Source organism: Scophthalmus maximus, chromosome 10 (genome assembly GCF_022379125.1).
Source record: "Scophthalmus maximus strain ysfricsl-2021 chromosome 10, ASM2237912v1, whole genome shotgun sequence".
NCBI classification, from domain to species: Eukaryota; Metazoa; Chordata; class Actinopteri; order Pleuronectiformes; family Scophthalmidae; genus Scophthalmus; species Scophthalmus maximus.
The window spans coordinates 682501-708946 of NC_061524.1; the positions used below are offsets into that span (position 1 = coordinate 682501).

At 47.3% G+C, this 26446-nt stretch overlaps 2 protein-coding genes across 4 annotated transcripts in view; one reads left to right on the top strand and one right to left on the bottom strand.

Moving 5' to 3' along the window:
* Positions 1–19753, top strand: part of peli1b (pellino E3 ubiquitin protein ligase 1b) — a 22298-nt gene extending 2545 nt beyond the window's left edge. The window contains exons 1-7 of one of the 2 annotated variants that reach the window (XM_035606387.2): positions 4282–5031; positions 10328–10638; positions 14524–14653; positions 14861–14962; positions 15169–15366; positions 15513–15701; positions 17400–19753. In XM_035606387.2, coding sequence (XP_035462280.2) covers positions 10562–10638; positions 14524–14653; positions 14861–14962; positions 15169–15366; positions 15513–15701; positions 17400–17978 — 1275 coding nt within the window. In that variant the 5' untranslated portion in view covers positions 4282–5031; positions 10328–10561 and the 3' untranslated portion in view covers positions 17979–19753. Of the gene's footprint in view, positions 1–4281; positions 5032–10327; positions 10639–14523; positions 14654–14860; positions 14963–15168; positions 15367–15512; positions 15702–17399 lie in introns of those variants that run through there. The other variant, XM_035606386.2, reaches the window with a different exon arrangement.
* Positions 19484–26446, bottom strand: part of ugp2b (UDP-glucose pyrophosphorylase 2b) — a 19621-nt gene continuing 12658 nt past the window's right edge. For both annotated transcript variants that reach the window (XM_035606385.2, XM_035606384.2), the window contains exons 5-10: positions 25669–25802; positions 23791–24088; positions 23179–23376; positions 22826–23068; positions 22316–22420; positions 19484–22156 (exon numbers count right to left, since the gene is read on the bottom strand). In XM_035606385.2, the coding sequence (XP_035462278.1) occupies positions 22049–22156; positions 22316–22420; positions 22826–23068; positions 23179–23376; positions 23791–24088; positions 25669–25802 (1086 nt within the window). In that variant the 3' untranslated portion in view covers positions 19484–22048. The remainder of the gene's footprint in view (positions 22157–22315; positions 22421–22825; positions 23069–23178; positions 23377–23790; positions 24089–25668; positions 25803–26446) is intronic.

A 26446-nucleotide genomic window follows, 5' to 3' on the forward strand; every position in this document is an offset into this window, starting at 1 on the left:
TTTATGGCTGTGTGTGTGAGGAAGAAGAAGAGTTGAGGCGATAACGAGGAGATCTGGAGTTCTGAGCTCACTTTGGTTGTAAAAGGTCCAGCAAGGACTGAACATGTCCTTCGTGTTCAGTTTGAAAACATCTCGACACTAATAAAATCATATTACACACACACACACACACACACACACACACACACTGGCAGACACATTTTCATATGGAGACACAGACCTGTTATTATCAACTCCCCTCTGATCATGCATGATTGCCATTTCCTGCTTCACTTTCCAACCTTCCTGTCTCAAATGAGCTTGAGTGTACATCCATACACACACACACCAAGTGGGGTGTGTAACTTCGTGACCTCGTGACTTCCTCGAGGGGGGGGGCGCCGGCTCTGTGGATGCAGAGAAAACGCTGCGCAGTAATTTGCTGGAAAACAAAATCCATTAAATAATCAAAGTCCCGCAGCAGAAAGTCGCTGAGTTCCTCAAACGCTCGCTTCTTAAATGCATTTTAATTACGTGCGGAACTGTTGTTTAGGCCAAAGATAAGAACTTCAGCTCCCGCTTATTTTTCCAGAAAGGGTTGGGTCTGTTTTATTTTAGAATAAAGGCGCCTGAGCGCAGCAGCACTGAGCACCAGCGCAGGAGGGAAACACGGATCAGCCTCGAGCTCAAACTGCTTCACTGTTGTTTCTACTGTAATCACCACGTTTAGTTTGGGTTAAGAGCAGAATGACTTTATGCCACTTTGGACTTTGGTCCCTTTAATATTTCCATCTGACCAAATTACACAAAATTTGAAGCACTTGATCGGCGTCACGCTCTCATGTTAACTACATCGCTGTAGTTGGTGCTGTACAGTGGAAACAGGAAACAAACCAAGCAAAGACGGAGCGCTCACACCATGCGAGAGGTTTATCCACTTTTATTTTGAGATTGGCCTCAAATATGGCGACATTAAATCAGTGATTGGCAGTTGACACGGTTTCAACATGAGTGAGAGACGCATGAAGGGACCGCTCAGCGAACTTGACCCAACGGTCCTGGTTGAACTCATCAGCAACCAACCAGCGATCTCCCCCCACATCCAAGTCCCTCCTGGGGCTCCGTAAAAACAATAACTGCAAATTTGAATCGCACATTGTCTCTTATTTGTCCCTGGAACATAAGAAGATTTCACTTTGACGTACTGTTGAAACATTCATCTGGTCCCAACACATATAAGCTGACTACAGGCAGGAGCAACAGAGAACTGAGCAGATGATGTGAGCATCCCATCCCATAGTAGTTCCCCTCGGGCGTCATGCCCGAAGAACGACACGTGTTGACCTCGGTAACCTTGTGGTTGTACGAGGGTTTTTCAGATGCATTGCATTTAAAAATTTTAAAAACGGCAATTTCAAGAGATTATGTGGAAGCCTGTCGTTCTACGACTCACTCACGGGATTATACAGTAGGAGGGTCACATTGTGTCCTCCTCGCCATCAGGACATGGTCGCTTGGTGTGTGTGTGTGTGTGTGTGTGTGTGTGTGTGTGTGTGTGTGTGTGTGTGTGTGTGTGTGTGTGTGTGTGTGTGTGTGTGTGTGTGTGTGTGTGTGTGTGTGTGTGTGTGTGTGTGTGTGTGTGTGTGTGTGTGTGTGTGTGTTTTAATGTCCAGTCCGTGTACAGTACTTGTGCATCTCTGACTGTTTGCACACGGACGCTCACTCTACATGTTCCACTTTATCTGACTGTGTATTTTTCGTGTGTGTCCAAGTCCTCGCTTGTGTTTCTGATCTCGTCGCACGCCGTCGTCCACCGACTCAGCTGCTTGTTGTCTGCGCTCTTCACACTGAATCATTGATGAGACTGTAATTCAAACGGCTGCGCAAAGGACATTCTTAATTTATATATATATATATATATTTTGCAATGTCATGTTAGTTTTACTCTCTTGAGATAAGTGCGTCATTCTGACATTAATAAAAAGAAAACAATTATTCTTTCCATCACATAAAACTGGTAAAGCTGAAATTGTTAATTAAGAAAAAGAGCACAATTTAATCAGATGTGTATATAAGCTGGTTTTCTTTGACGGGGGTTAGGGTTACGCAGCAGGAGATTCAGACGCGTTCACAACAGCAGGAACATTTCTGGAACATGTAGGCGAGGGGGTGGCGCCCGGGTGGAGCGTCCACTCGCTGGCCGTCAGGCTTCTGAAGACGGGGTTGGCAGGAAAAGTTCCAGAGCAACATTTGCGGAGTATTTTTCCTCTTATCATTAGACACTTTACAAAACCAACTATTAATCGATTAGAAACTTTTACCACACAAAAAGGAGAAGACTGGGAAAGAACGTTGGTCGCAGCCTCAGCTGCAACAGAAGAAAATTAATTTCCTTTTTTTTCTTCCAATAATATAATCTTATTAAAATTTTCTGTTCAGTTCAATTCTCTGAGCACAGAAATGACTATTCCAAAAATGATTCATCGAACCACCATCGTTTTTAATTCTTCTTCTATAGCTGCTTTTTAATAGACAATATTACAAACAGTGGAAAGTGAAGCGTCTCCATGGTGACACGAGTTAGCTCACGTGTTTTCCTCCGGTCCATCCATCCATCCAGGGCCTCAGGCTCAAACCAAGTGTTTTTCATGGGGAGCCGTCCTGGATTCTGTGGAGATGCCAACCCTCCCTGGAGCAACCGGTACTTTATTTTGACGAGTTAATTTAATTCTCAGCAGAAATTAGGCGGCGAGGGTCCAAGGACTCCAGCCTCCTCGTTTACGGAGCGGAGGAGCGAATGGGGCCGTAACATCCCGCCCTGGGAAACGTCTAGTTTTTATGGATTTTAAGTTAAAAACATGTATTTTTCCGCCCCTCAAGGTTTGTTTTTGAAGTGTGACGTTCACGTTTTGAACCCTGTTAGCGAGGTGTGAAAGAATATTTACGGGACATTCCAGCGTTGGGGTCGTGTGACGTCCAGCGACGTTGTGATGTCATCTTCACCACGTTCACATCGGCTTTCAACCAGCCCGGGTTTACATTCCACACCCTGTTTCTAATGTCCCAAGTCCTTTTCCTGACCTGCTCCACATATTTCGTGCCTTGCTGTTTATAGCTGATGAATGTGAGGTATTGTTGTGGCAACGCTTCCTCTGATCAAGCGCTTGGCGTCGAGCCCACGTGGATTTCGAGGATCTCTTTTTGCGGGAGAACGGTCACTCCAGAGAGTCCAGGCTCCACTGAGCGCAGGAGGTTTTTTGGAATTATGTCTTTGCGAAAAGGGAGGAAACATAACTTAACTGCAGATAATAAAAAAATGACAGATGGTCCGGAGCTAATTCATTTTTTATTCCCCATGATACAGAGCATGTGCGCACCCTCCTGAGTAAGCAGGGTATTCATTACACAGTAAGTCCACTGTTAATCCGTGTCCACATTTATGTCCTCCAGAGTGAATTATAGTTCTGCTTAACTTTCATAATTCAGACAAAGAAAAACCAAGTCTAATCCTGTGGAGACAGATTATGATTTGGTTGCAGTCAAAATGGCTTTCGAGAGCCACGAGGTTCTGCAGGGAGTGAATACGATGACTAGACTTATAAGAGTCCTGTTTTTTTATATCTAGGTCGAGATTAATCATCGTTATCAATTAAAAAAAGGTTGAGGGTTAGTTGAAGTTTCAGGTACTTGGTCCTTGGCTTCACTCTCTGAACCCAGTGACTACGTCTATGGCCGATACTCAACATACAGTTCTGCAAACCCTAATTTTGTTATTGGGTTTTATAAAAATATGAATTATAGCTGCTTTAAGTAAAATAAATATTTTTTTGACCTTTAACAGGTGCTCTGGTGTGTTGAGCAGCTCGTCAGGTGTGTTTTGGGGGAGAGTCGTCTCAGCGAGTTCAATTGAGAGTCTTAACTGGAACTACCAACCTTGTGTCTCCAGTGTCGCCTGACCTGGACGACGTGACTCCAACTTTCATTCCTTCCTTCCTCTCAAGGGATGTGTCATGCGGCTCATTTGATTCCGGCACACAGCGTGCTTCCATCCATCTTCGCTGTAAACATTAGGACCACACACACACACACACACACACACACACACACACACACACACACACACACACACACACACACACACACACACACACACACACACACACACACACACACACACACACACACACACACACACACACACACACACACACACACACACACACACACACACACACACACACACACACACACACACACACACACACACACAGTCTGGAGATTACCTCCAGGGACCACTGACCACGACGAGTGTACATCTCCCCGTGAGTGGCCAGGGAATTGGGACTTCCTGTGTGCATCGACACGCTGACTCCCGTGTAAATCACTTAGCGGCACTCCGGCTGCAGGCGTGTCAGGAACGTGTGTCTGTGTTCCTGTGGCGTCCGCCGCGGATTCAGACTCTAGACTTTAGAATAAGCAGCGAATATCAAAACAAACATGAACAGTATTTACACCCTCATACACAAAAGCTACTCTAATTCTATTTTTATTGTCTAATCTACTCGGTGACGCGTCAGGGATTCACACTCTGGCTCGTATTGATAAAGCAGTGAGTCTTATCTGTTGCCGTGTGCACTCAGCTGAGCTTCCACAGACGTAATTCACACTACATTAATTTCCTGTAACGTTGCATCAGCAGTGATTTCTCCCCCTCCTCCTCTTCTCATGAGGTCCTCTGTTGGTTTCAGAGGCTCCTCTGGATGGAAAGGGTTTATCAGTGCCAGCGCCTCATCGTGGTTTCATTTGGAGACAGGAGATTGGACTTATTGTGAGATCTGGTGAATGGAAATGAGTCCGATCGTTTCCCCCGTTGGAGTCGGGAAGAAACCGTCGCCAGCTCGAGATGAGATGGAAAGAATATGAGCTGTTCACAGGCGGCAGCGCTCATCCAACACATCCCCGTCTTCACGCTCAGTGAGGGAAGTGGAGGAGCCGTGTTTTATATCAACTTATTTTAAACGTTTGTCTCTTCGGTGTGGGCCAGTTCGACAGGTAAGCCACAGTTTGTTCTGTGAATCTATCGGCTGCTGTGGCGATAGAGGTAAAAACATTTAGTCCAAATCATCAACAGATGTCATTATTATTATTATTATTATTATTATTAGTCGTCTCATTCTGAAATGAGTGGCTTCGTGCTGTTCGTGACTCAGGTTCTGTGTGGTCAGTGGTGTGCAGACGTCAGACCAGGTCTTCGTCAACTGTTTGTTTGAGATGTTCCGGTTGTATCCGGATGTATCAGGAGCGACAGTATGTGATTGAAGCATTGAGTGTTAATTCTGCGCTCTTTCACATGATCCCTTATCTTTTATTTCTTGATGAAACAAGTTTTAATAGTCTTAAAAGTTATCTTCTTCGTTTTGGTTTGGAGGGCGGAAAGGAAGAGAGCGTTTCTTCCCATGTTCCCGACGACATGTTCTGCATTCTGATGCTGTCTGTTCATGTTCATTGATTGGACAAGTTCAGACCGGGGAGGGAGACGGAGTCGAGGCAGCAGGGGAGAGACGAGAGAACCTGGCGTCAGGTTTGCCAGCTCCCTCCCTCTCCCTCCGACAGATCAGTTTCCGAGTCATCGAGCGTCTAATCTCCGTAGTGCAAACCAATCCCTCTGCGCTGACCCGGCCCGTGCAACCCTACACACACTGGACACACCAGACACACACACGGCGTCTGAAAGAACAAGCCCGGGCTTTTCACGTCGGATTGAAATCCCAGTCGATGAAAACCTCCAACGCTCGGGATGGAAATCGTAGCCATCATCCAGAAGGTTAGCACACGCTTTGACTTCGGTGTCGTTAACATGACATTGTGTTTTCAAACAGGCTCCTCTCTTCCCCATAAACCCTCCGCCCGCGTGACGCTCCGTCTTTTGTCCTCATTTGGGAAGACGATGAAAGACATTCTGGGAAGCTCTCGGAGGTCTTTCATCTCATGCTCACTCCTCCTTTCAAGCCCATAAACAGATGATTGATGTCCTGACTGGTTCAGGACATATTCACAGCAAAGTATTTTTATATTTTTTTATTGTTCAGAGTTCCTACTTGCTGCACGGTGGCGTAGTGGTTAGCGCTGCCGATCCCAGACAGAAGGTTCTGGCCTTTCTTTGTGGAGTTTGCATGTTCTCCCCGGGTCTGCGTGGGTTCTCTCCGGGTTCTCCAGTGTACATGTGAGAGTGAATGGTTGTTGGTCTCTGTATGTTGGCACTGCAATAAGCTGGCGACTCGTCAAAATCATATAATAAGACTGAAGCGGGAGGAGAAGGCGGAGAGCAACCGTTTCTGTTTTGGGGGGAAATTGTTGCTGTTACACTTTAGCGGTTGGAGCAGCTGTGGACCTGAAAGCCTCTCGCTCACCGGGAACATGAAAGATGCGAAACACCTAAAAGCCTCGGCGTTGTCTGAGGATGTGGTGAGAGCCAGTAACCCTGCGATGCCTCGGTATCTGATGACCTTCTCGACGAAGGGCTCTGCCAGAAGATCACAGCAGCCGCAAGAAATAAGACGAGCTTGTTTCGTTCCCTCGCTTTCGAGTTCTCTCACACATGCACGAACAAAGCTACTGTCATCAGACCACGGTGGATTAACAGCTCAGTTTGAATATCAGTATCAGAGAGTCACGACAAAAACAAGAGGCGAACACAAATCTGATGTTTGGGAAACACGCTCGTCAGTTCACGAACATGCGATCAGACTCAGAGAAACATGAGGAAACTTAGTTTACCGCCGGAAATGTGTTCAACAGTCTTGTCACTAGGAAACAAGGAAGGAACAGATTGTAACAACAACAATTCGAAGACTCTAATATTCCTTTTCATACGAATAAAACACTCTTCAGCTTCATATCAAATCGCTCCGGGGGTCGAGTGCGCCAGCAACATGTCAGCTTCTGAGAGTCTATTCCAGGCATCTGTTATTATTTATTGATCTGAATACCCACTTCATCAGGAGGATATCGTTACCACTTTCCAGTAATGAAGATGTTGCACCGCGCAGGAGGTCCTGGCTTTTATTTTCTTCTGTGCGCATCCCTGACCCGGTTTTCTGCTCTGATAAAATCTCTTGTAGTCTTTAAGTTTATATTAAAATCTCACCACAAACAGGCCGAACTACTTTTCTTAATTTAGTTTTAACCGTTGTCTGACGCAAATATCAAGGGTAGGCCTCTGAATGATCTTGAAGAGCTTCCAAACACTGAAGGTACCAACTAATCTACAAGGTTGATTACCTAAATGACTTCCGTCCCATCTTTGAATGTTAACTGGTAAGACTATGATTTGCCGAAGTTCACGTTGGTCCATCAGCTACTTTCGTGTTGCAGCATTTGCAAAAATGTGCATCTCCGGAAAAATTCCCGTCGTGTTTGCTGTGAACCCACGATTGGCAGATTAGTCGCTTTGTCCGTGACCCCGTTACATACCAATCTTCTGATCCATATTTTTCTGGGTTCCCGACCCACCAGCTGAGAAAACGTTGCCTTGGGTGAGGTTGTTTGTTTTCACAGAACTCTGCCTTGTGATCGTGAAAGTGTGTCATCCTTTGATGAACGCACGCACGCACGCACGCACACACGCACGCACGCACGCACACACACACACACACACACACACGCAGGACTCCAACGCTGCGGACGACTCTGAACTTCACGTCACGCCTCCTAGTCGTCGCGAGCCAAATGGGACACTGACACTTTGACACTTTGACACTTTGACACTGCAGCTCAACAAGTGCAGCTGTTCTCCTGCTTCCATCTTGAACACGACACATTTTCTTTTTCTTTCTCCTGCTCGTGTGAGTGTACTGTACATGTGTTGGTCATGTGGGGAGTGGCAGGTGTCGCCCTGCCTCCTCGCCAGTGAAGGTTTTACGAGGGCTTTTGTACGTGAGGTTGCCGCTCCCCGCCGTCAGCGGCAGGTTGCTGCGAGCCGCGACCCCGGGGCCAAAGCGAAGTCAGTCTGCCCCCGAGCTCCGGAGCTATTGTTGTCGGACTGTGTGTGTCTCGGTAGCTAAGCAGCAGCTGGCGCGACGCCACGCCGAGTTCTGTGTCATGCAGCGTTGCAGAATCAGAGAGCTTACTCAGACACACACACACACACACACACACACACACACACACACACACACACACACACACACACACACACACACACACACACACACACACACACACACACACACACACACACGTGCAATAAATATGCCAATTTGAAACCGTTTCCTCTTCCAGTCCACAGACTTTTAAGTGAGAATTAAAATTAAAAACAGAGAATTGCTTGTTTCTCTTCTCAGTGAAAGTCTCATTTAAACAACCGGCACGACACGTTTCTCAACTTCACGTGCAGAAAGAAAAATAATAAAGCTTCAACTCAGAATGGCTCCTTCTCTCCCTCTCTCTCTTCTCGTCAGACATTTGGCCGCTTGGCTGCACAAATGGAATAAATGGTCCAGTGTGAAGTTGGTTTCTGTCAGACTGAACAGAGTGTGTGTCTGGAGAGGAAGCTGCTGCCGTGTGGTTTTCAACATTCTGTGTACAGATTATAGAGTATGTACTGATACGGCTGCAGGGATTAACCCCTTCTGTCAGGGGCAGCAGGTGGAGCTCAGCCTCCCGTCTTCCTTCTCGTCACCTTCCTCCAACTCTTCCTCCTCGTCACCTTCCTCCAACTCTTCCTCCTCGTCCGCTGTCAGAAGATTCACGACCCTGCTGCTTTTTGTACAGAAATACTCTTTTCTCTCTCTTTCTCCTGTTAATAGTTCACAGCTATACTGAGCTGCGGCGTGAAATACACAGAATATAGATTTGGCGCTAACACAGCGTTAACACTTTCTAGAGCGAGAAATGGAGTGTTACGTGTTCAGCTGTGATGACGTGTAAGCACTGAAACACTTCTGACTCCTCTGACTTGTCTGTGGGCTCAGGATCACCGACACAAGTCCGCTGAAGACTAGAAACAGCCTAGAACACCGGGGTGCGGTACAATCAGCACGGACATTGTGTCTGAAGTGAGTGTTTGCCCAGAAGGCCTCTCTGCATGGACTTCTCTCTGCTGGCACTGCGTCACACGGCTGTTCATCATCCAAACACTTTAACTGCCCGTTCTTTATTCATGTGTGCTCCTGCGTTCTCCCTGCAGAGATGCACCCTGGGAATTGTAGGAGACATATTCTGCTTCACACTGTACCGGACACGTCTGTCCGCTTGGTGGTGGATGATGTTATTGTTTGGAAAAGCATATTTAGAGAGAGAGAGAGAGAGAGCGGAGGTCACGCTAGAAAGGTCAAACTTAAAGCGGCGATGTTGACGTGTTCATGAGATCCTCCTCAGCTCATTGTGACAGGAAGTCCGTTATCTCTCATCCCCTTCTTTTCTCACACGCTTCCTTTTCTCTGCTCCTCCCTGTGTGTGTGTGTGTGTGTGTGTGTGTGTGTGTGTGTGTGTGTGTGTGTGTGTGTGTGTGTGTGTGTGTGTGTGTGTGTGTGTGTGTGTGTGTGTGTGTGTGTGTGTGTGTGTGTGTGTGTGTGTGTGTGTGTGTGTGTGTGTGTGTGTGTGTGTGAGAGATACCCACCTGACTCAGCGAGAAGAATACGCCACGTGTTCTCCTGACCTCAGTCATGAGTTGTGACCTTGATGCTCTGATTAAGGCTTTTTATTTAAAAGTTTTGGCACAAAACTCTTTGGACGTTGAGGTGTGTGCGTGTGTTCTATCTTCTTCTTCATTGGTACCTGATGGAATAGTTTCAGCCTTTTCAAATCTCTCTGGTTTATCTCTGTGCAGGTCCCTCAGGAAAATGTTTACTGACGTTATAAAGAGTCATTTTCTATAGAAACCACCAGTGGAGTCGCCCTCTGCTGGTGAGTCCAGAGAACACAGGCGTCAGGTCAGGACTGTGACTATTTATTTTTTATTTTTATATGTACAGTCTCTGGTTGATGCCTGATGACCCGGCTTCTTCTTCTTCTTCTTCTTCTTCTTCTTCTTGCCGGACCCCTCTGGGTTGACACCACGACCTTTGTCGTGACATGTGCATGTACTTGGACTAAAACCTCTTAACTGCACACTGACCTGGTGTTAGACGCCATCTGGTATCAAGTGGAAGGCTCTTTCTTTTTAAATTTTCCCCTGAGTCCAGCGCAGTCTAGCATCTAGAGAAACTGTGATCACGATCAACATGCATGAACTGAAACATGGACTGAAATCCAAATCAAAAAATGTGTAATTTCGTAGCGATTGCGTTTGAATCCTGAAGACCAACTCGAGTGACACTAATCTGTGTTAATCTCCGTCCCTCTGCAGGACGCGACAGGCGGCGCGAGCGACGGACACATGAAGCGTGAGAGGGCGGAGCTGAGGCTCAGCTGACCCTTCTCCCCTTCCGTCTCCTCCTCCTCCCACCCTGCTCCATTCCATCGGCACGCAGCCCCCTCCCTCCTTTCCCTCCTCCCCCCTCTCCCATCTCCCGTCACCCTGCTGGATCTCGCCCGTCTCGTCGCCTCCCCCACGTCCTCCGAACCTCCGCCAGCCGTGCCGATGTTCTCCCCGGAGCAGGAGAACATCTCCACCTCCACCAAAGTGCCAGTGAAGTACGGAGAGCTCATTGTGCTGGGGTAAGCACCGACCAAGTACTGACACACTTTGTAACGATGCTGTTTTTAAATCGGTGGTTTGCATCAATCCACCAATGAATGTGGAGATATGAAAACGTGACACGTGGCGTTGAAACAAGGTTTTCAGACTTAAAATACAGAAAATGTTCCGGAAAAATGGGTCTGTAAATTTTCCAGAGTTTGCTGTTCACGCGTGACGAACGCAGCGGGAGATTGTCCAAGTCAGAAGCGTTCACAGCTTTTCGTGAAGTTTCAGGCGAGGGGGGGTCACATCGCCCACTCGCTCGCTGTGAAACTTCCGAAGATTCGCTGACATTTTCCAAGGGGCTGGCGGGAACAGTTCCGAAAAGTGTACGGAGCAACACTCACATTCAACCCCTTTGGAAAAGGACTTGAGTGCATGTTTGAACGCAGCTGAATGTTATATGGTCTAAATTAAAAGAAAGTAAAGGTGAGATTCTCAAATTCAAGTTGATAGTAATCAACACACAACACAATTCTCCCAGTGCTGCTCCTCAACGAGCGAAACACAGTCGCTCACATGAACGCTGACACATCAAACTTTGTGGAAACGACCTTCATTCAGGTTTTTTCCCAAACTTTACTTGCACGGTCAAACTGAACACTTTATTGAATATTTTCTTCAATATTCTACAGCCGATATATTATTTTTCAGATTATAAGGACAGGCCTTTCAAATATGGCGTTGAACGAGCCACAATGCGTTTTGTCAAGAAACACAGAACTTAAGCTACAAGCTTGCGTACAAGAGAACTCCCGCACGGTCCTCGAACGCACCGCGACGCTCAAGGTACAAGAGTGTGAAGAAGAATTATTGTATACGCCATGTGACCTCGATTGTTCTTTTTGTTTTCTGTGGGTCAAAGAACAATGATAGTAGCGGTGAGGATCAGAAGAACAAGAGGTGAAAGACCTTTTGAACGGTCAATTAACCAGAAGAAATCTTCTAACAAGCTCAGCGGACTTGAGCCTTTTGAACGGCGTGAACCGAGGCAGCGATCCACAGAGTCCGTCTCGGGAGGGCCACGTAAACCACTCGGATGTTATTTTACGTCTCTGGTCACGGGGTCGTGCACCGAGTGATCTGTTCTGCATGAGTTACTGTACATTTGAGAGGGTGAGATTGAACAACATCTGAAACATCTTGGGCTTCTCTCGCTCCACATAGGAAAAACCTTTGACCCCACCCTCACAGAAAACAACTGTGCACACACACACACACACACACACACACACACACACACACACACACTTTGTCCAGTAACATCTGACAGTGAAGGACTTCCTCTATCTGTCTGTCTCCTGTTTATTTTCCCAGAGGGCTCTTCCACTCCACTCCCCATCCCTGCCCCACTCCGCAGAGGAATGCAGATGTTGGAAAAGTCTCCTTACACCAACACACACACACACACACACACACACACACATCTTTACATGTCTCACACACACACACACACACACACACTCGCACACACACATCTTTACATGTCTCACACACACACTCGCACACACACATCTTTACATGTCTCACACACACACTCGCACACACACATCTGACTCACAGTGTGTTGTTCTGCGTTGTGCTGGAGTGGAGCAGTATTGTCAGGGAGATGATGACTGTGGAAATGTTTCCCTCGTGGAAACAGCATGAGCAGTAAACGCAGTTCCGTGTCTTAACAAGGGAGAAGGGAGAACCACAGTTTTTCCGTTTTGCTGTTTCCTGCCTCTGGTTTTTGATCCCAGGTCAGGACGCCACTTTTAAAAGGTCAACCTGTTCTGTGATGAAGTAAAGCTGCATTAATGCAAGGAAACACATCATCAGTCTCTTTGAAGCTTGAGTTTCACATTTTGACCAGCGACATCTTAGGGTTTAAAAAAAAAGGACATAGAATTGGGGGTGTGGTCTGACTGAGAGCTCATCCATTGGACTGACCAGCTGTCAATCACGCCGCAATGTCGTTTATCGTCTATTTTACTTTAAAGCTCCAGTGTGTAATATTCAGAAGAACTTATTCACAGAAATGTAATATATTGTAATATACACACACACACACACACACACACACACACACACACCGAGTCACTTGGCCACAGGTAGTAATTACAGCACAGCCTGTCTTTATGTTTTTATAGGTTTGCTTTAAAAGCGGCAGCTTGTTGCTCCACACACTGAGCCTTGGTTTTACTAGTGTTTGGAGGGAACACACTCACACACACACACACTCACACACAAACACACACACACACACACACACACACCGTTATTGCTAATTGTGGGAACTGCAGAACACACCATGCGTCTGTGTACTCAGACTAACTTTTTCCTGACTCTGGTCCTTCCTGCCTCACTGCATGAAAAACCTGTACACACACACACACACACACACACACACACACACACACACACACACACACACACACACACACACACACACACAGACTCACTTGATGCGTGTACACACACATTACTGCGTCCCATGGGAAACTGGGTTTGAACTTCCAGCAGCCCGCCCTGCCCTCTCTCTCTCTCTCTGGATACGGGATAACTTCACCATGGTTACGCTCTTGCCATGGTTACTCTCGCCCAAACGTTGCTGTGGCTCTGTTCCCTCACCATGGTTACTTCACAAACCCTGGCAGCGTTGTTCGATCCCAGCAGACCTGCTCTCTCAGAGAGACGTGTAGCCGCGTCGTCGCTGGACTCGTCACGTCGGGGGGGCGGGTTTAACTTCAGGCATCTGATTGGTCAGAGACACTTTCCAGCTTTAATACTTTAAAGAAAACGTTGAACATCTGAGCTCTTGATTTCTGTTCCTGTTCCTGCGACTGTGATTGTTTCTCACGACGTCTGGCTTTTATGGAAAATATTCTTCAAAGCTGAATTTGGAAAGTTTTTTTAATTTCCTTTTTATATTTAGCCATATTACTGAAAGGAACAAGAACACAAATTTAGATCTTACATGCAACATGTTCCTGGAGCTAAAAGAAAGAAAAAAAAAGCTGCCAGAAACAATTTTCACAGGTATCACATTGTATTCATGTCAGCTGACTGGGGGTCCATACCTCCTGTGGCTTCTGGTTGTCATAACGATGTTAAGGTAGCGAGCGTGGTCTATGTACACGACTCGAATTACATCTTGGAACTTCGACACATTCACATATGTTCAGTTATACTTTGAAACGCAGCTACAGTGTGGACACTGTCTTTTTAAAAATATCACATCAAATATTTAGAAATGCTGCTTTTTGAAAAGAGACAAGCTACTTTTTTTTTTCGGTATTTAAGCACCAGAAACGCCAAAATGTAGATGAGTGTTTTTTCTAACTGCACAACAGTAAAACGGACTCTCTCTCTCCCTCTCTCACACACACACACACACACACACACACACACACACACACACACACACACACACACACAGACACAACAGTCCTGGTGCTGTCGGGAGTCACAGAGACTCCATTCTGTCGGAGGCGACGCCTCTGTTTATTCTCATTTTCCCTCAGCCCCATGCATCAGGCTAAATGAGTGTGTGTGTGTGTGTGTGTGTGTGTGTGTGTGTGTGTGTGTGTGTGTGTGTGTGTGTGTGTGTGTGTGTGTGTGTGTGTGTGTGTGTGTGTGTGTGTGTGTGTGTGTGTGTGTGTGTGTGTGTGTGTGTGTGTGTGTGTGTGTGTGTGTGTGTGTGTATTTTCCCAGCCCTTCTGGGCTCATGTGTGGAGGCCTTGTTGTGTACGAGGACATGATTTGATTCTGTAAACAGCGTGTATGCAAAAGTATAGACTGCACCACAGTTTCCAGTGTTTCTTACAGCTGCTCAGACAATAATGCCCCATTGTTTTGTGTGTGTGTGTGTGCGTGCGCAGGTACAATGGCTCTTTGCCCAACGGAGACCGAGGCCGACGCAAAAGCCGCTTTGCACTTTGCAAGAGACCGAAGGCAAACGGGGTGAAACCCAGCACAGTTCACGTCGCCTGCTCTCCACAGGCAGCCAAGGTAACACACACACACACACACACACACACACACACACACACACACACACACATCCAAAGCATCTGACAGTGATTGTCCCTCTGCGTCCAGTGATTGGTCCACACTGACGAAGTGTTTAGGTCCGACTCGTAACTTCAGCTTTTCTTCCTCGTGTACTTTTTGACTTCAGAGTTCATTAACCCCGCCCCCTCCTCTCTGTCTCGACAGGCCATAAGCAACAAAGACCAGCACAGCATCTCGTACACTCTGTCCCGGGCCCAGACGGTGGTGGTGGAGTACACCCATGACAGCAATACAGACATGTTCCAGGTACGAGCCTCGAGCTTTTACCACCTGGACTTTTACAACCACATTTTTTACAGCCCTCTAGTTTTTCCACCTCACCGCTCCCTGTCTGAATAAGAGGTTGGTAACAGAGCTGAAGTTCAGAGTGACTTCCACAGCTCCTCAGTTACAGTGGAGGTGACGTCGTCATGTCCATGTCCAGTTTATCTTCATCTGTCTCTCTCCACCAGATCGGTCGATCGACGGAGAGTCCAATAGACTTCGTGGTGACCGACACGGTGGCGGGCAGCCAGAGCAACGCCGACACGCAGTCGGTCCAGAGCACCATCTCCCGCTTCGCCTGCCGCATCATGTGCCAGCGCACGCCGCCGTACACCGCGCGCATCTACGCCGCCGGCTTCGACTCCTCCAAGAACATCTTCCTCGGGGTGAGTCGCGGAAAATATGATTTACATCTGTTTTGTCTAATTTAAATAATTCTTATATTGTGCTTTACATGCCGTCGAGTTCAGATTTGAGTTGTGTTGTCGCGCTGCTCAACTTCTTCCCCGTGTCTTATCCTCTTCTTCTTCAGGAGAAAGCTGCAAAGTGGAAGACGCCCGACTGTCAGATGGACGGCCTGACCACGAACGGCGTGCTGGTGATGCACCCACGCAACGGCTTCACGCAGGACTCCAAGCCGGGCGTGTGGAGGGAGATCTCGGTCTGCGGCAATGTCTTCACGCTGCGGGAGACGCGCTCGGCTCAGCAGCGGGGGAAGATGGTGAGAGGAAAAACACACGGCGTCTAACGTTAAACGTTCATTTCAAAACAGGAAATGAAGATTTGACATTCGCAGTCAGGGTGTGTTGTTATATTGACCTGAATAAATCAACTCTCAGCAGTAACGTCTGTTTAACTTGATTTAAAATGAACAAACCAACATCAGTACAAACGGACACGAGAAGTTTCGTACCAGATTTTTAGGCTTTTTTTAAACTTCTTTCCATCATTTCATCTTTTTTTAAATTTTTTTAAAAATATCTACATGTCTCTCTCATCCATTCCTCCATCGTCAGTCGGCGCGTGGCACCCGGCGCAGGAGGTTATGATATGAGGACCTCGTAAGAGGATCCTCCAGAGTCGCCTCGGCCAATCCCAGAGCTCTCTGGTGTTCGTCGGTCATGTGTTTATTTTCTTCTTCTTCTTCTTCTTCTCCTCCCTCCTCCCTTTTAGGTTTTAAAATCCTTTTGTTCATAATCTCCTCGTCCCTTAGATTATAAAAAAATAAATAATTGCATCATTAAAAAAATGTGTTATTCGATCATGAAGCTGGAACGACCTGTGAAGACGAATCATGTGCAGTTTTTATTTTTTTTGGGTGGGACTCGCTCAGCTGGTCGCCCTTCTGCAGTTTGACACGAAAGTTGATGCCAGCACTCGCTCACACACACACACACACACACACACACACACACACACACACACACACACACACACACACACACAGTATGTGTGTTTAATAAAAGCATCAGTGCTGATAAACGAGTCGCTGTGATGTAATTAAATCATCTTGGAGGTTCCACCTCCGGAGCACTAATATCAATTTAACTCGAGTAGTGACATTTATCGATCAGATGTGGACGGTGAACTTTGACTCTGACCTGGAGGCGAAGTATTGATCACATGAGCCTCTGCTCCAGTGGAGCAGCTGGTCGGACGAGGTTTTCATTTTACTGAGCGGATGTGTATGTGTCGGTATTTGATGGTTTTGAAACATGAAGGTAAAAATAAAAAAAACACGTCACGCGTGTTTGCTGCTCGACAGCAGCGTTGTTTATGAGTGACCTCATCCTCGTCTGTGCATCATCTTCCCATCTCTCTCTCTGTCTCGTCCTCTTCTTATCTAAACCTGGAATTTCCCTCCGCGTCTGATCCAGAGTTTAAACCTTTACTTCCTCCAGAAGACCTCCCTCCCTCCCTCCTCCCTCCTCATGTCCGCTCGCCTCGTGCCTCCCTGAATCACTCATCTGTTTAAAAGTAAAAAACAACGACGCCGGAGTTACACTGCCACCTGCTGTGCTTGGATCAGTACTGCAGCTCAGCGTGCGGCAGGAAGCACTTCTTCATCTCTCTTGTCCTTCCTCTGGACTTTCTGTTCAATCCAGGGGTGAAGTCATATTGTCCTTCATCTCTACTATTCCTTGACCTCAGTGGAGAACGTCATGAGGTCAAGGAAGAGGTCAAGGAGGATTCATAGGACTGCTGAAAAGCCGACAGCGCTGCTCAGAGAATCTGACTCCACTGACGCTAATCTACGTCATCATGTGATGGTGGATGTTGTTGTTGCGTCCGTGTGAGACTCAGACATATGAGGATATTAATAAAATCTCCTGACTGCAGATGTATGAACGTGACCTGCAGATGTTTTCATAGCGCTGTTGTTCTCAGCAGCTCACGTCTGCGCCCCTCTGTGTTCCAGGTGGAGACAGAGAGTCAGGAGCTGGTCGACGGATCCCTCGTCGACCTCTGCGGCGCGACGCTGCTGTGGCGTACCGCCGAGGGCCTGGCGCGCACCCCCACCCTCAAGCACCTGGAGGCGCTGCGGCAGGAGATCAACGCGGCACGGCCGCAGTGTCCCGTGGGCTTCAACACGCTGGCCTTCCCTTCCATGCGGCGCAAGGACACGCCGGACGAGAAGCAGCCGTGGGTCTACCTTCAGTGTGGCCACGTGCACGGCTACCACAACTGGGGAAACCACCGCGAGGAGCGGGAGGGCCGCGAGGGCCGGCACCGGGAGTGTCCCATGTGCCGGGCCAAGGGCCCCTACGTGCCGCTGTGGCTGGGCTGCGAGGCGGGCTTCTACGTGGACGCCGCCCCGCCCACTCACGCCTTCAACCCCTGCGGCCACGTTTGCTCGGAGAAGACGGCGGCGTTCTGGAGTCAGATCCCGCTTCCGCACGGCACACACACCTTCCACGCCGCCTGCCCGTTCTGCGCCCAGCAGCTGACGGGCGAGCACGGCTTCGTCAGACTCATCTTCCAGGGGCCCCTCGACTAGGGGCCCCGCCGCTGACCCCCCCTCGCACTGAAAACATGGACCGACCCCGGATTTGTTTTCTCTCCTCTCACGGCTAAGACTTTTAAAAAACTGGACTTTTGGTCTCCTCCTCGTTTTTAAGTGACCTTTGTATTGATTTTTCATGAACGACGACAAAGATTTCTATATTTTCACGTGAAAAACCAGAGACACAAAAAACCAAACAAAGAAACACTGCTGGGTAGACTCTGTGTGTGTGTGTGTGTGTGTGTGTGTGTGTGTGTGTGTGTGTGTGTGTGTGTGTGTGTGTGTGTGTGTGTGTGTGTGTGTGTGTGTGTGTGTGTGTGTGTGTGTGTGTGTGTGTGTGTGTGTGTGTGTGTGTGTGTGTGTGTGTGTGGGCGCGTGTTTGTTCCTTAGAAAGAACTTTTAACAACAGTATTTAACGTACGTTTTTTATTTGTTATCCTGTTTATTGTCTGGATATTCATCTGTGTACAATCTGTCAGAGCTAATTTAAACGAAGATGTTTATTTATGGCCCAGAAACCGTCGTTTCTCTCTTTTATCTGTCAGAAACTATTGAGCATTTTTTTATTTGACAATTCAACATATTGTTATTCAGATATAAAAGTTCTTACGTGTTCTGAGGGTTTGTTCTGTGTTGACCTCTCTGACCTGTCTGTCGTATTTATACTCACCCTCCTCCTCCTCCTCCTCTCTCATCCGGCAGCACCTCGGCCTTCTCACGTTCAAAGCAATAGATTTTCCTAAAGCATTATGGGAAACTGAGTCCTCTCAGAAAGACTGCTCCCTCCCTTTAAAGTCCGAGTGGAAGAAAAAGTGTGAAAGTGTTTTCTTCATATTGCAGGTTGGCCACGATACCGCAGCTGTGTAGCTCACTCACACACACACACACACACACACACACACACACACACACACACACACACACACACACACACACACACACGCACACACACACACAGACTAACACCTCAGGGAGCAAAACAATGACCTATGTCTCTCACACACAATGTTCCTAGGATACCTCACGAATGAAAAGGTTTATCTGGATTTAAAGTCTCGTCTCTCTCTGTGTGTGTGCGTGCGATTCACTCCCGCTGTTTCCTCATCCATGTTTTTACACAAACACATATCCCCCATGCTGCTCCTCCTCCTCCTCCTCTTCTCCTGTTCAATGTCTCTTGTGCTTATTAAAAGCAAAAAGCGAAGAATGTTTCCGGCAAACACTTTTTTGTAAATGACTTTAAACAATAAAGTGTAAAAGTGACTTATTTCCCACCGTGTGTCGGGTGTGTTCAGAATTAGGATGCAGATATAGACAGGTGGATATGTTACATTAATAATCACAGCAGCCATAAATGATTCTTATGATGTAATCTTCAGACTTTCATTTACAATTTGTCTCCTGATCAAATATAGAATATTTTCTTAATGTGGGCTTTGCAGAAATATCCAACATGAACGCTGTCGTGTGAGTTCACCGACACGAGAGACGACACGCGCTCAGTTTCTCATATTGCACTTTCTTTATTCAGCTCTGAGGCACAACTGGGCCGAGACCTCGTCCTCCGTCACAGATCAACACTTATTGCTTTCAGGCTCCCGACGCTCACGTCCCGGAACCTCGTCCCGTCAAGTATTTCTACACTCCAATGTTTTAAAAACGTCCCGTCTTGCTTTTGAGCCAACGCTGAACGGGATGGGACACTCGGACGGGGCCGCGTGGTTTCACACAACATGGAGGTCAAAAGGTGAACACACAAAACTGGAGAAGAAGAAAAAAATACGAATAATAATGCACAGTGTGATTTCTTTTTGTTTTATCATCTACAGGTTTCGACGATCACATCAAACTTCTTGGCGTCGTCATCATGACTCACGACAGGGGGGCGGAGCTCAGAGGCCATTTTCTTCTCCTGCTGCAGGTGGGAATGTGAAGTGGAGTCGTGATGCACGTTGCAGTTATTGAGGAAGAGGACGTTCAACCGTTTTAATTTCTCAGCACAAACTTCACGTCAGCCTCGAATCCTCGACTACGTGTGCCGACGCTCAAAAGTCAAATCAAGCAACGAAGGAACGAAAACCTCGTCAGAAAAAAATGTGGCTCTTGTCTTTTTATTTTCCTCACGTTAAATAAATGTGAGAAATTAATACTTTAAAATCTCTTCATCTCATTTCTGTTTCACCAGTATTTTTTGTAAAAGCCAGATGTTGAATATGTGAAACAAGAGTCCAGATGAATAAAACTGTCTCCACACGTCTGCTGGTGAGAATAACACTTTCAGTTAATGCAGAACGCCACATCTGCCATATGACGTCAGCAGGTGGCGACAAATCCGTATGTTTTTACAACTAAAGAAACGGATCCATTCATGCTTGTTTTTCATTTTCACAATCTCTGATGATGATTCTCCAAACTTCTTCTGGCTCCACTCATGAATGAACATTGTTCTAATGTTTCTGGCGACAGACGAGGAGACGACACGTCATGATTTATTATCCACAATGGATAATGTTTTTCTTTTTTTTGACTTCTAAAGAGACGACCTGGCGTGACGTCCGTGTGTGTGTGTGTGTGTGTGTGTGGACGATAAATTCCTGAAATGTGAGAGAAACATAATTTCAGTTGTTTCTTTCGTTTGATCGATTCTCAACTGAAGATCAGAACCACGGTGAAATCTCTAGTGCTCAAAATTAAAACGGTCGAAACTCGTCACTTCAGGAAGTCCCACTCGACAGATGATGATGATGATGATGATGTATAATCTAGCGATATTAAACATCTGTTTTGGCAGGTTTCATTATCTGGCAAATTGAAAAACAATAAAAAAATCTGACTTTGTTTTTCTCTTCATTGTGAATTATGTAAAGCAACAGCTATGATTATCTCATTATTATTATTATTATATAATATAAACCTTTAACAGTATTCATAAGGAGCCTGCAGGGGGCAGTAAAGGCAAATTACAACCGTGTAAACGTCAACCTTCATCTCACAATCTGCTCACGTCAGGCAGGTCACACGTCAGACGGGTCACGCGTCAGACGGGTCACGCGTCAGACGGGTCACGCGACAGACGGGTCACGCGTCAGACGGGTCACGCGTCAGACGGGTCACGGGTCACACGACAGACGGGTCACGCGACAGACGGGTCACGCGTCAGACGGGTCACGCGACAGACGGGTCACACGACAGACGGGTCACACGACAGACGGGTCACATGACAGACAGGTCACACGTCAGACGGGTCACGGGTCACACGACAGACGGGTCACACGACAGACGGGTCACGCGTCAGACGGGTCACGCGTCAGACGGGTCACGCGACAGACGGGTCACACGACAGACGGGTCACATGACAGACAGGTCACACGTCAGACGGGTCACGGGTCACACGACAGACGGGTCACACGACAGACGGGTCACGCAACAGACGGGTCACATGACAGACGGGTCACACGACAGACGGGTCACGCGTCAGACGGGTCACGCGTCAGACGGGTCACGCGACAGACGGGTCACACGACAGACGGGTCACATGACAGACAGGTCACACGTCAGACGGGTCACGGGTCACACGACAGACGGGTCACACGACAGACGGGTCACGCAACAGACGGGTCACATGACAGACGGGTCACACGACAGACGGGTCACGCGACAGACGGGTCACGCGTCAGACGGGTCACGCGACAGACGGGTCACACGTCAGACGGGTCACGCGACAGACGGGTCACGCGACAGACGGGTCACACGTCAGACGGGTCACGGGTCACACGACAGACGGGTCACACGACAGAAGGGTCCCACGTCAGACGGGTGACGGGTCACACGACAGACGGGTCACACGACAGACGGGTCACATGACAGACGGGTCACGCGTCAGACGGGTGACGGGTCACGCGACAGACGGGTCACGCGACAGACGGGTCACGCGACAGGCGGGTCACATGACAGACGGGTCACATGACAGACGGGTCACATGACAGGGATACAAGTGGACTGGATCACATGATGAGGCGGGAAAACAAAATAAACAACTGAAAAATCGGAAGGAATACGGGGCCTCAGTGGTCCAGGATGCGGAGGTTCCCCGACACGATTTTGTTTTCCAGCATGGAGCCGGCGGGAATGTCGATCCGGTCGCCGTGGTTTGCGATGATGATGACGGTGCCCTGCGAGGAGGAAGAGGAGACACACGGGCGTCAGGTCGCACACTTCCTCTACGTTAGTGTCCAAATAAAAGTCCCCACGTTCTAAAAATAATGTGGTTCATTTGTCATCCTTTAGCCTGTTTTTTTACACAAAATTATGATAATGATAATCATAATTACCTTCAGTGAAACGTTTTTCCCAAAGGTGACGTCTCCAGAAACCGTCAGGTGGTCGAGCTCCAGCATGTCGGGGATGCTCTCGAAGCGGGTCAAGTATTCCTGAACCTGATGACACGGACATGAGAGGAAACTTGATTTAAAAAAAATAATTGTCTCCTTACGTCTAGAAAATGAATGTTCCGAGGCCTCAGAAGTGTCACGTCAGATTCTTTCAGGATAGATGAAATAATTTCTGAGATGGGAACATCTCAATTTTATTATCTCTAATAAGCCTGAACAACCAACTTTCATATCAGGATTAAAAAGAATTATGGGAAAATCATAGATATATTTTAACACATAACACATTAAAAATTAACTTCTGAGTTGTGTTGGAATATTTGAAATGTCTGAAATGTATTAATAATAACAACCTTCCTGAGATGCATCATCATCATCCTAAACAACTTTCTCTTCACATTTATATTTCTGTGATTTTTAATAAACGTCCGGTTGCCGGGCGGTTCCCACCGTGGTGAAGGAGCTGCCCAGCTTGACGTGCGGCGTCGTGGGGAACTCCCTGCGGGGGCTCATGGTGAGCGAGCCGGCGTCCAGGCTGTACAGGTTGGACATGACCAGCAGCAGGTCCGACGTGGTCTTGACGGGCAGGAAGCGGCTGCGCGGCACGTTGATGCCCAGCGCGTTGTCGAAGCACTTGATGGCGGCGCCGACCGCCGTCTCCAGCTGCACGACGTTCTGTCCGCCGTCGAGCGTCTGACGCCGAAAGACAACTGAGTTATTATCATCAGGACGAGAAGCAGGCTGCTGTGAATTGTCGTAGTTTTTATCTAAACGACACCACAGCGTGTTTTTCCTTCGCTCACCTTGGGGTTGACGATGATCTCCAGGTCCATGTCCTTCTGCTCCTGCAGCCTCTTGATGGCGGCCAGTGAGATCCACAGGTTGTTGGTGTTAAAGATCTTGAACTTGGACACCGACTTGAACTCGTCCACGTGGGACTTGGGCACCTGGGCGATCTCCAGCAGCCGCAGCTTCCCTTCGTACTGGATCAGAGTTCCTCCCTGAGAAAACATCCAGAGCACGAAGGTTTTCATTTTTTCCGCGTAAACGTTCTCCGTGTACGTTTGCCGACGTTTTCGGAATGCTGAAGCATTTTTAATAACGACTATTTAAAGTTATTCTAAGAGAAACCAAAGTTTGTTGATGTTTGTTAGAAATCTCCCCAAAATGGAGGCCGAATCATCCTGATCGCCTCCTGGTGGCTGGCTGCAGTACAGGTCTTAAGCCCCGCCCCCCTCCATGTGATCAGATGGGGACACCGACCAATGTTAAAAATAAATAAATCGAGTTACACGTCAAATGAAACTTTTCCCAAAGACGGTTTCTAACGTGAGGTACTTCTCATCACACCGATGTTTGTTCAAGTGTTCTGACATGTACGTATTTTGTGACTCCTCCTCCTCCACGTACTGTACCTTGACGTCGGCGCGGGTCTTGTCCGTCACCTCCATGACGAACTCGCAGCGCTTGCCGTTGGGCTGGTTGACCAGGTGGTGCAGGATGTGCAGGTCCACGGTGGCGCCCAGGTTGTCGATGTTGGACACGAAGATGTACTCCTTGCCCTGCGCGATCAGCTGGTCCAGCAGGCCCGAGTTGTAGAAGCTGGCGTAGATGTCGCCGTGGCCCGGCGGGTACCAGCCCTCCGCGCTCTGCCCGCTCATGCTGAGGCTGGAGGCCACGGGGAGGAGCGACTCCTTGTTGACACGAGGATACCTGGAGGAGGAGGAGAGGAGGCCAGGAGTCATCGTGTGAATAAATAAATCCATACGGTCATTTATTGTCTCTTCACTGTGGAAGGGAGGTAGAACCAACACATTTTTGGAGTTCATCATCATCATCATCATTATCATAAACACATACTCAGATGTTTGACCACATGTGTTGCACAATTTGAATAATTCCCTTGGATGACAGAATAAACTTCCTGCTGAGGTCATTTCCTCTTCAAACTTCAGAATCACTAAGGAAATCCAGAGAGGTTTCCTCTTTTCTTTTACGAGGAAATACATCACTTGTACCTAACCCCCCCCCCCCCCCGCCTCCCCCAAAAAAATCTTTTAACAAAAACAATAGCTAACGAGACCAAAAATAAGTTTAAGATGACTGGAAATTAGAGGAGCATATCCCTTTAAAAAAATGATTTATGCGAAATAAAAAAGTATACAAGGACTATAGAAAGAAAAGAGTAGCCGGGGTTAGTTACATGACACATACACATTCAGAGAAACACGCATGTTCAAGGGTTATCAGATTTATATCATGTATATATTGTTCCACGTCTCCAAAGCCCCAGTGTGTAATGTTTGGTCCTTCAAGCTTCTGTATTGTTGACTGGGTCTGATCCTGATGGTTAAATGAGAAGAATGATATTTATTATATATCTGATCATAATAAAAAGAGAATTTCAGTTCTTCCAGGAAGGCAGATGAGGCGACAAGCCAAAAGTGTCTCAAACCATCTCCATTAAAACTGATCAAAGGTTTTTTTTATTTTCCTAAGAAGGGTCCGCGTCAGGTTGAGTTTCCAGAGCTCGTGGTGACGAGCAGCAGCAGCAGCAGCGCCGCTGAGGTGTCGGGGAGTTGAAGCACAGGAGCTGGTCAGGTGAGAGCAGCTGCACCAAATCCTCCTTTTTAATGGAGGATTAATAAAAGCTCTGAAATAGGTTTCACATGAGAGGTTTTGATTTGAGCTTCAAAAGGTTTTCATGTCGCCTCAGACTCCAGCCTGAGAACATTTTGGTTTATTTCCTGTCGTGGATTCGACCTCTGAAGAAACATCGAGTCACTGAGACAACCTGTTAAGTTTGTAGCGTTAAACCCCGCCCACACTTTTAACAATGTCCGATTGAATTTGATGAATGTAGGAATATTTTGAAACCTGCATTGTTTATGTCGGCTCCTCGTCTTCATCTTCTCAGATTCTATTGGTGCACAGGGTTTGAGGGGATTAGGTGAGTTCAGGGGATGCGTCAGTTGTCAGGGTGAAACGTGGAAGCTTAAATAATTCAAAAAGAAAATCCTAATTTTTTTTATATATATTTTTATCTGACTGTCGTAGTGTAGTGTGACCTTCACAGTGATCAAACGACTTCTGAAAAAAAGTCTGAATGAACTCAACACCTCTCCACCTCTGAACATGTTTTTCTGTGAAGGTGAAGGCATGAGGAATTAATCAACGTCGTCTTCTTCTTCTTCTTTTGATTTTCGGCAGACCAGCTTCTTTTCATCGGCTTTAGTGTCTTGTCCGACGTGAGAATGTCTTTCACGCCACGTGTCGTCAACGTGCGCTCTCACCTGCTCTGGTTGAAGGTGTGTATCTTGACCCGGTGGTGTGTGTACTTCTGCAGGATCTTCTTGGTGTCTTCATCCGTGTTGAAGGAGTTCATGAGCACCAGGGGCACGTCGGTGTTGTACGTCTTGTTCAGGTGCTGTGGGCAAACAAACACAAAACATGGTCTCTACGGTGGAAGATGCCTGAAGGACCTGAAGCAACAAAGAGTTGTGACATCAGAGGAATCTATGGGCGCGGGGGGAAAGCAAATATTTGAGCGTACTGGTTATGTGAGTGTACGTAGAGTATACGTATGCATTGAAGTGACAGTTATAGATTAGATGGGATTTGTAAAAGGAGTGACATCAACTGACACTGACCCCGAGAATATTTGAATTCCTGGATCAGAAAGCCAGAGGGTGAAACTCCTGACGACATTCACTGAAATATTATTGGAAAACTAAAGAATTTCCCGGAGTTTTGCTGTTCACATATGAAGAACAGCAGAGGAGTGGCGCCCGGGAGGAGCCCCCTCTCGCTCACTTCTGGAGATTTGCCCCTGCCGTATCCGCACATGAACTCATTGTGACATTTTCCGAAAAGTTTTACTACCGGGAAAGGTTTGTGTTCTCTCCCACGGAGACGGCCCCTCCGGGACGCAGCTTATGATAATGGAAACATTTTGTTGAATTTACACAACTGAGATGGGGGGAAGGAATGATCTGACTTCTCTGGACTAGTGGGACTAGTGAGATGGAAGTGAGATGATCATTATATTAATAGACCAATTTGGCGGATTTT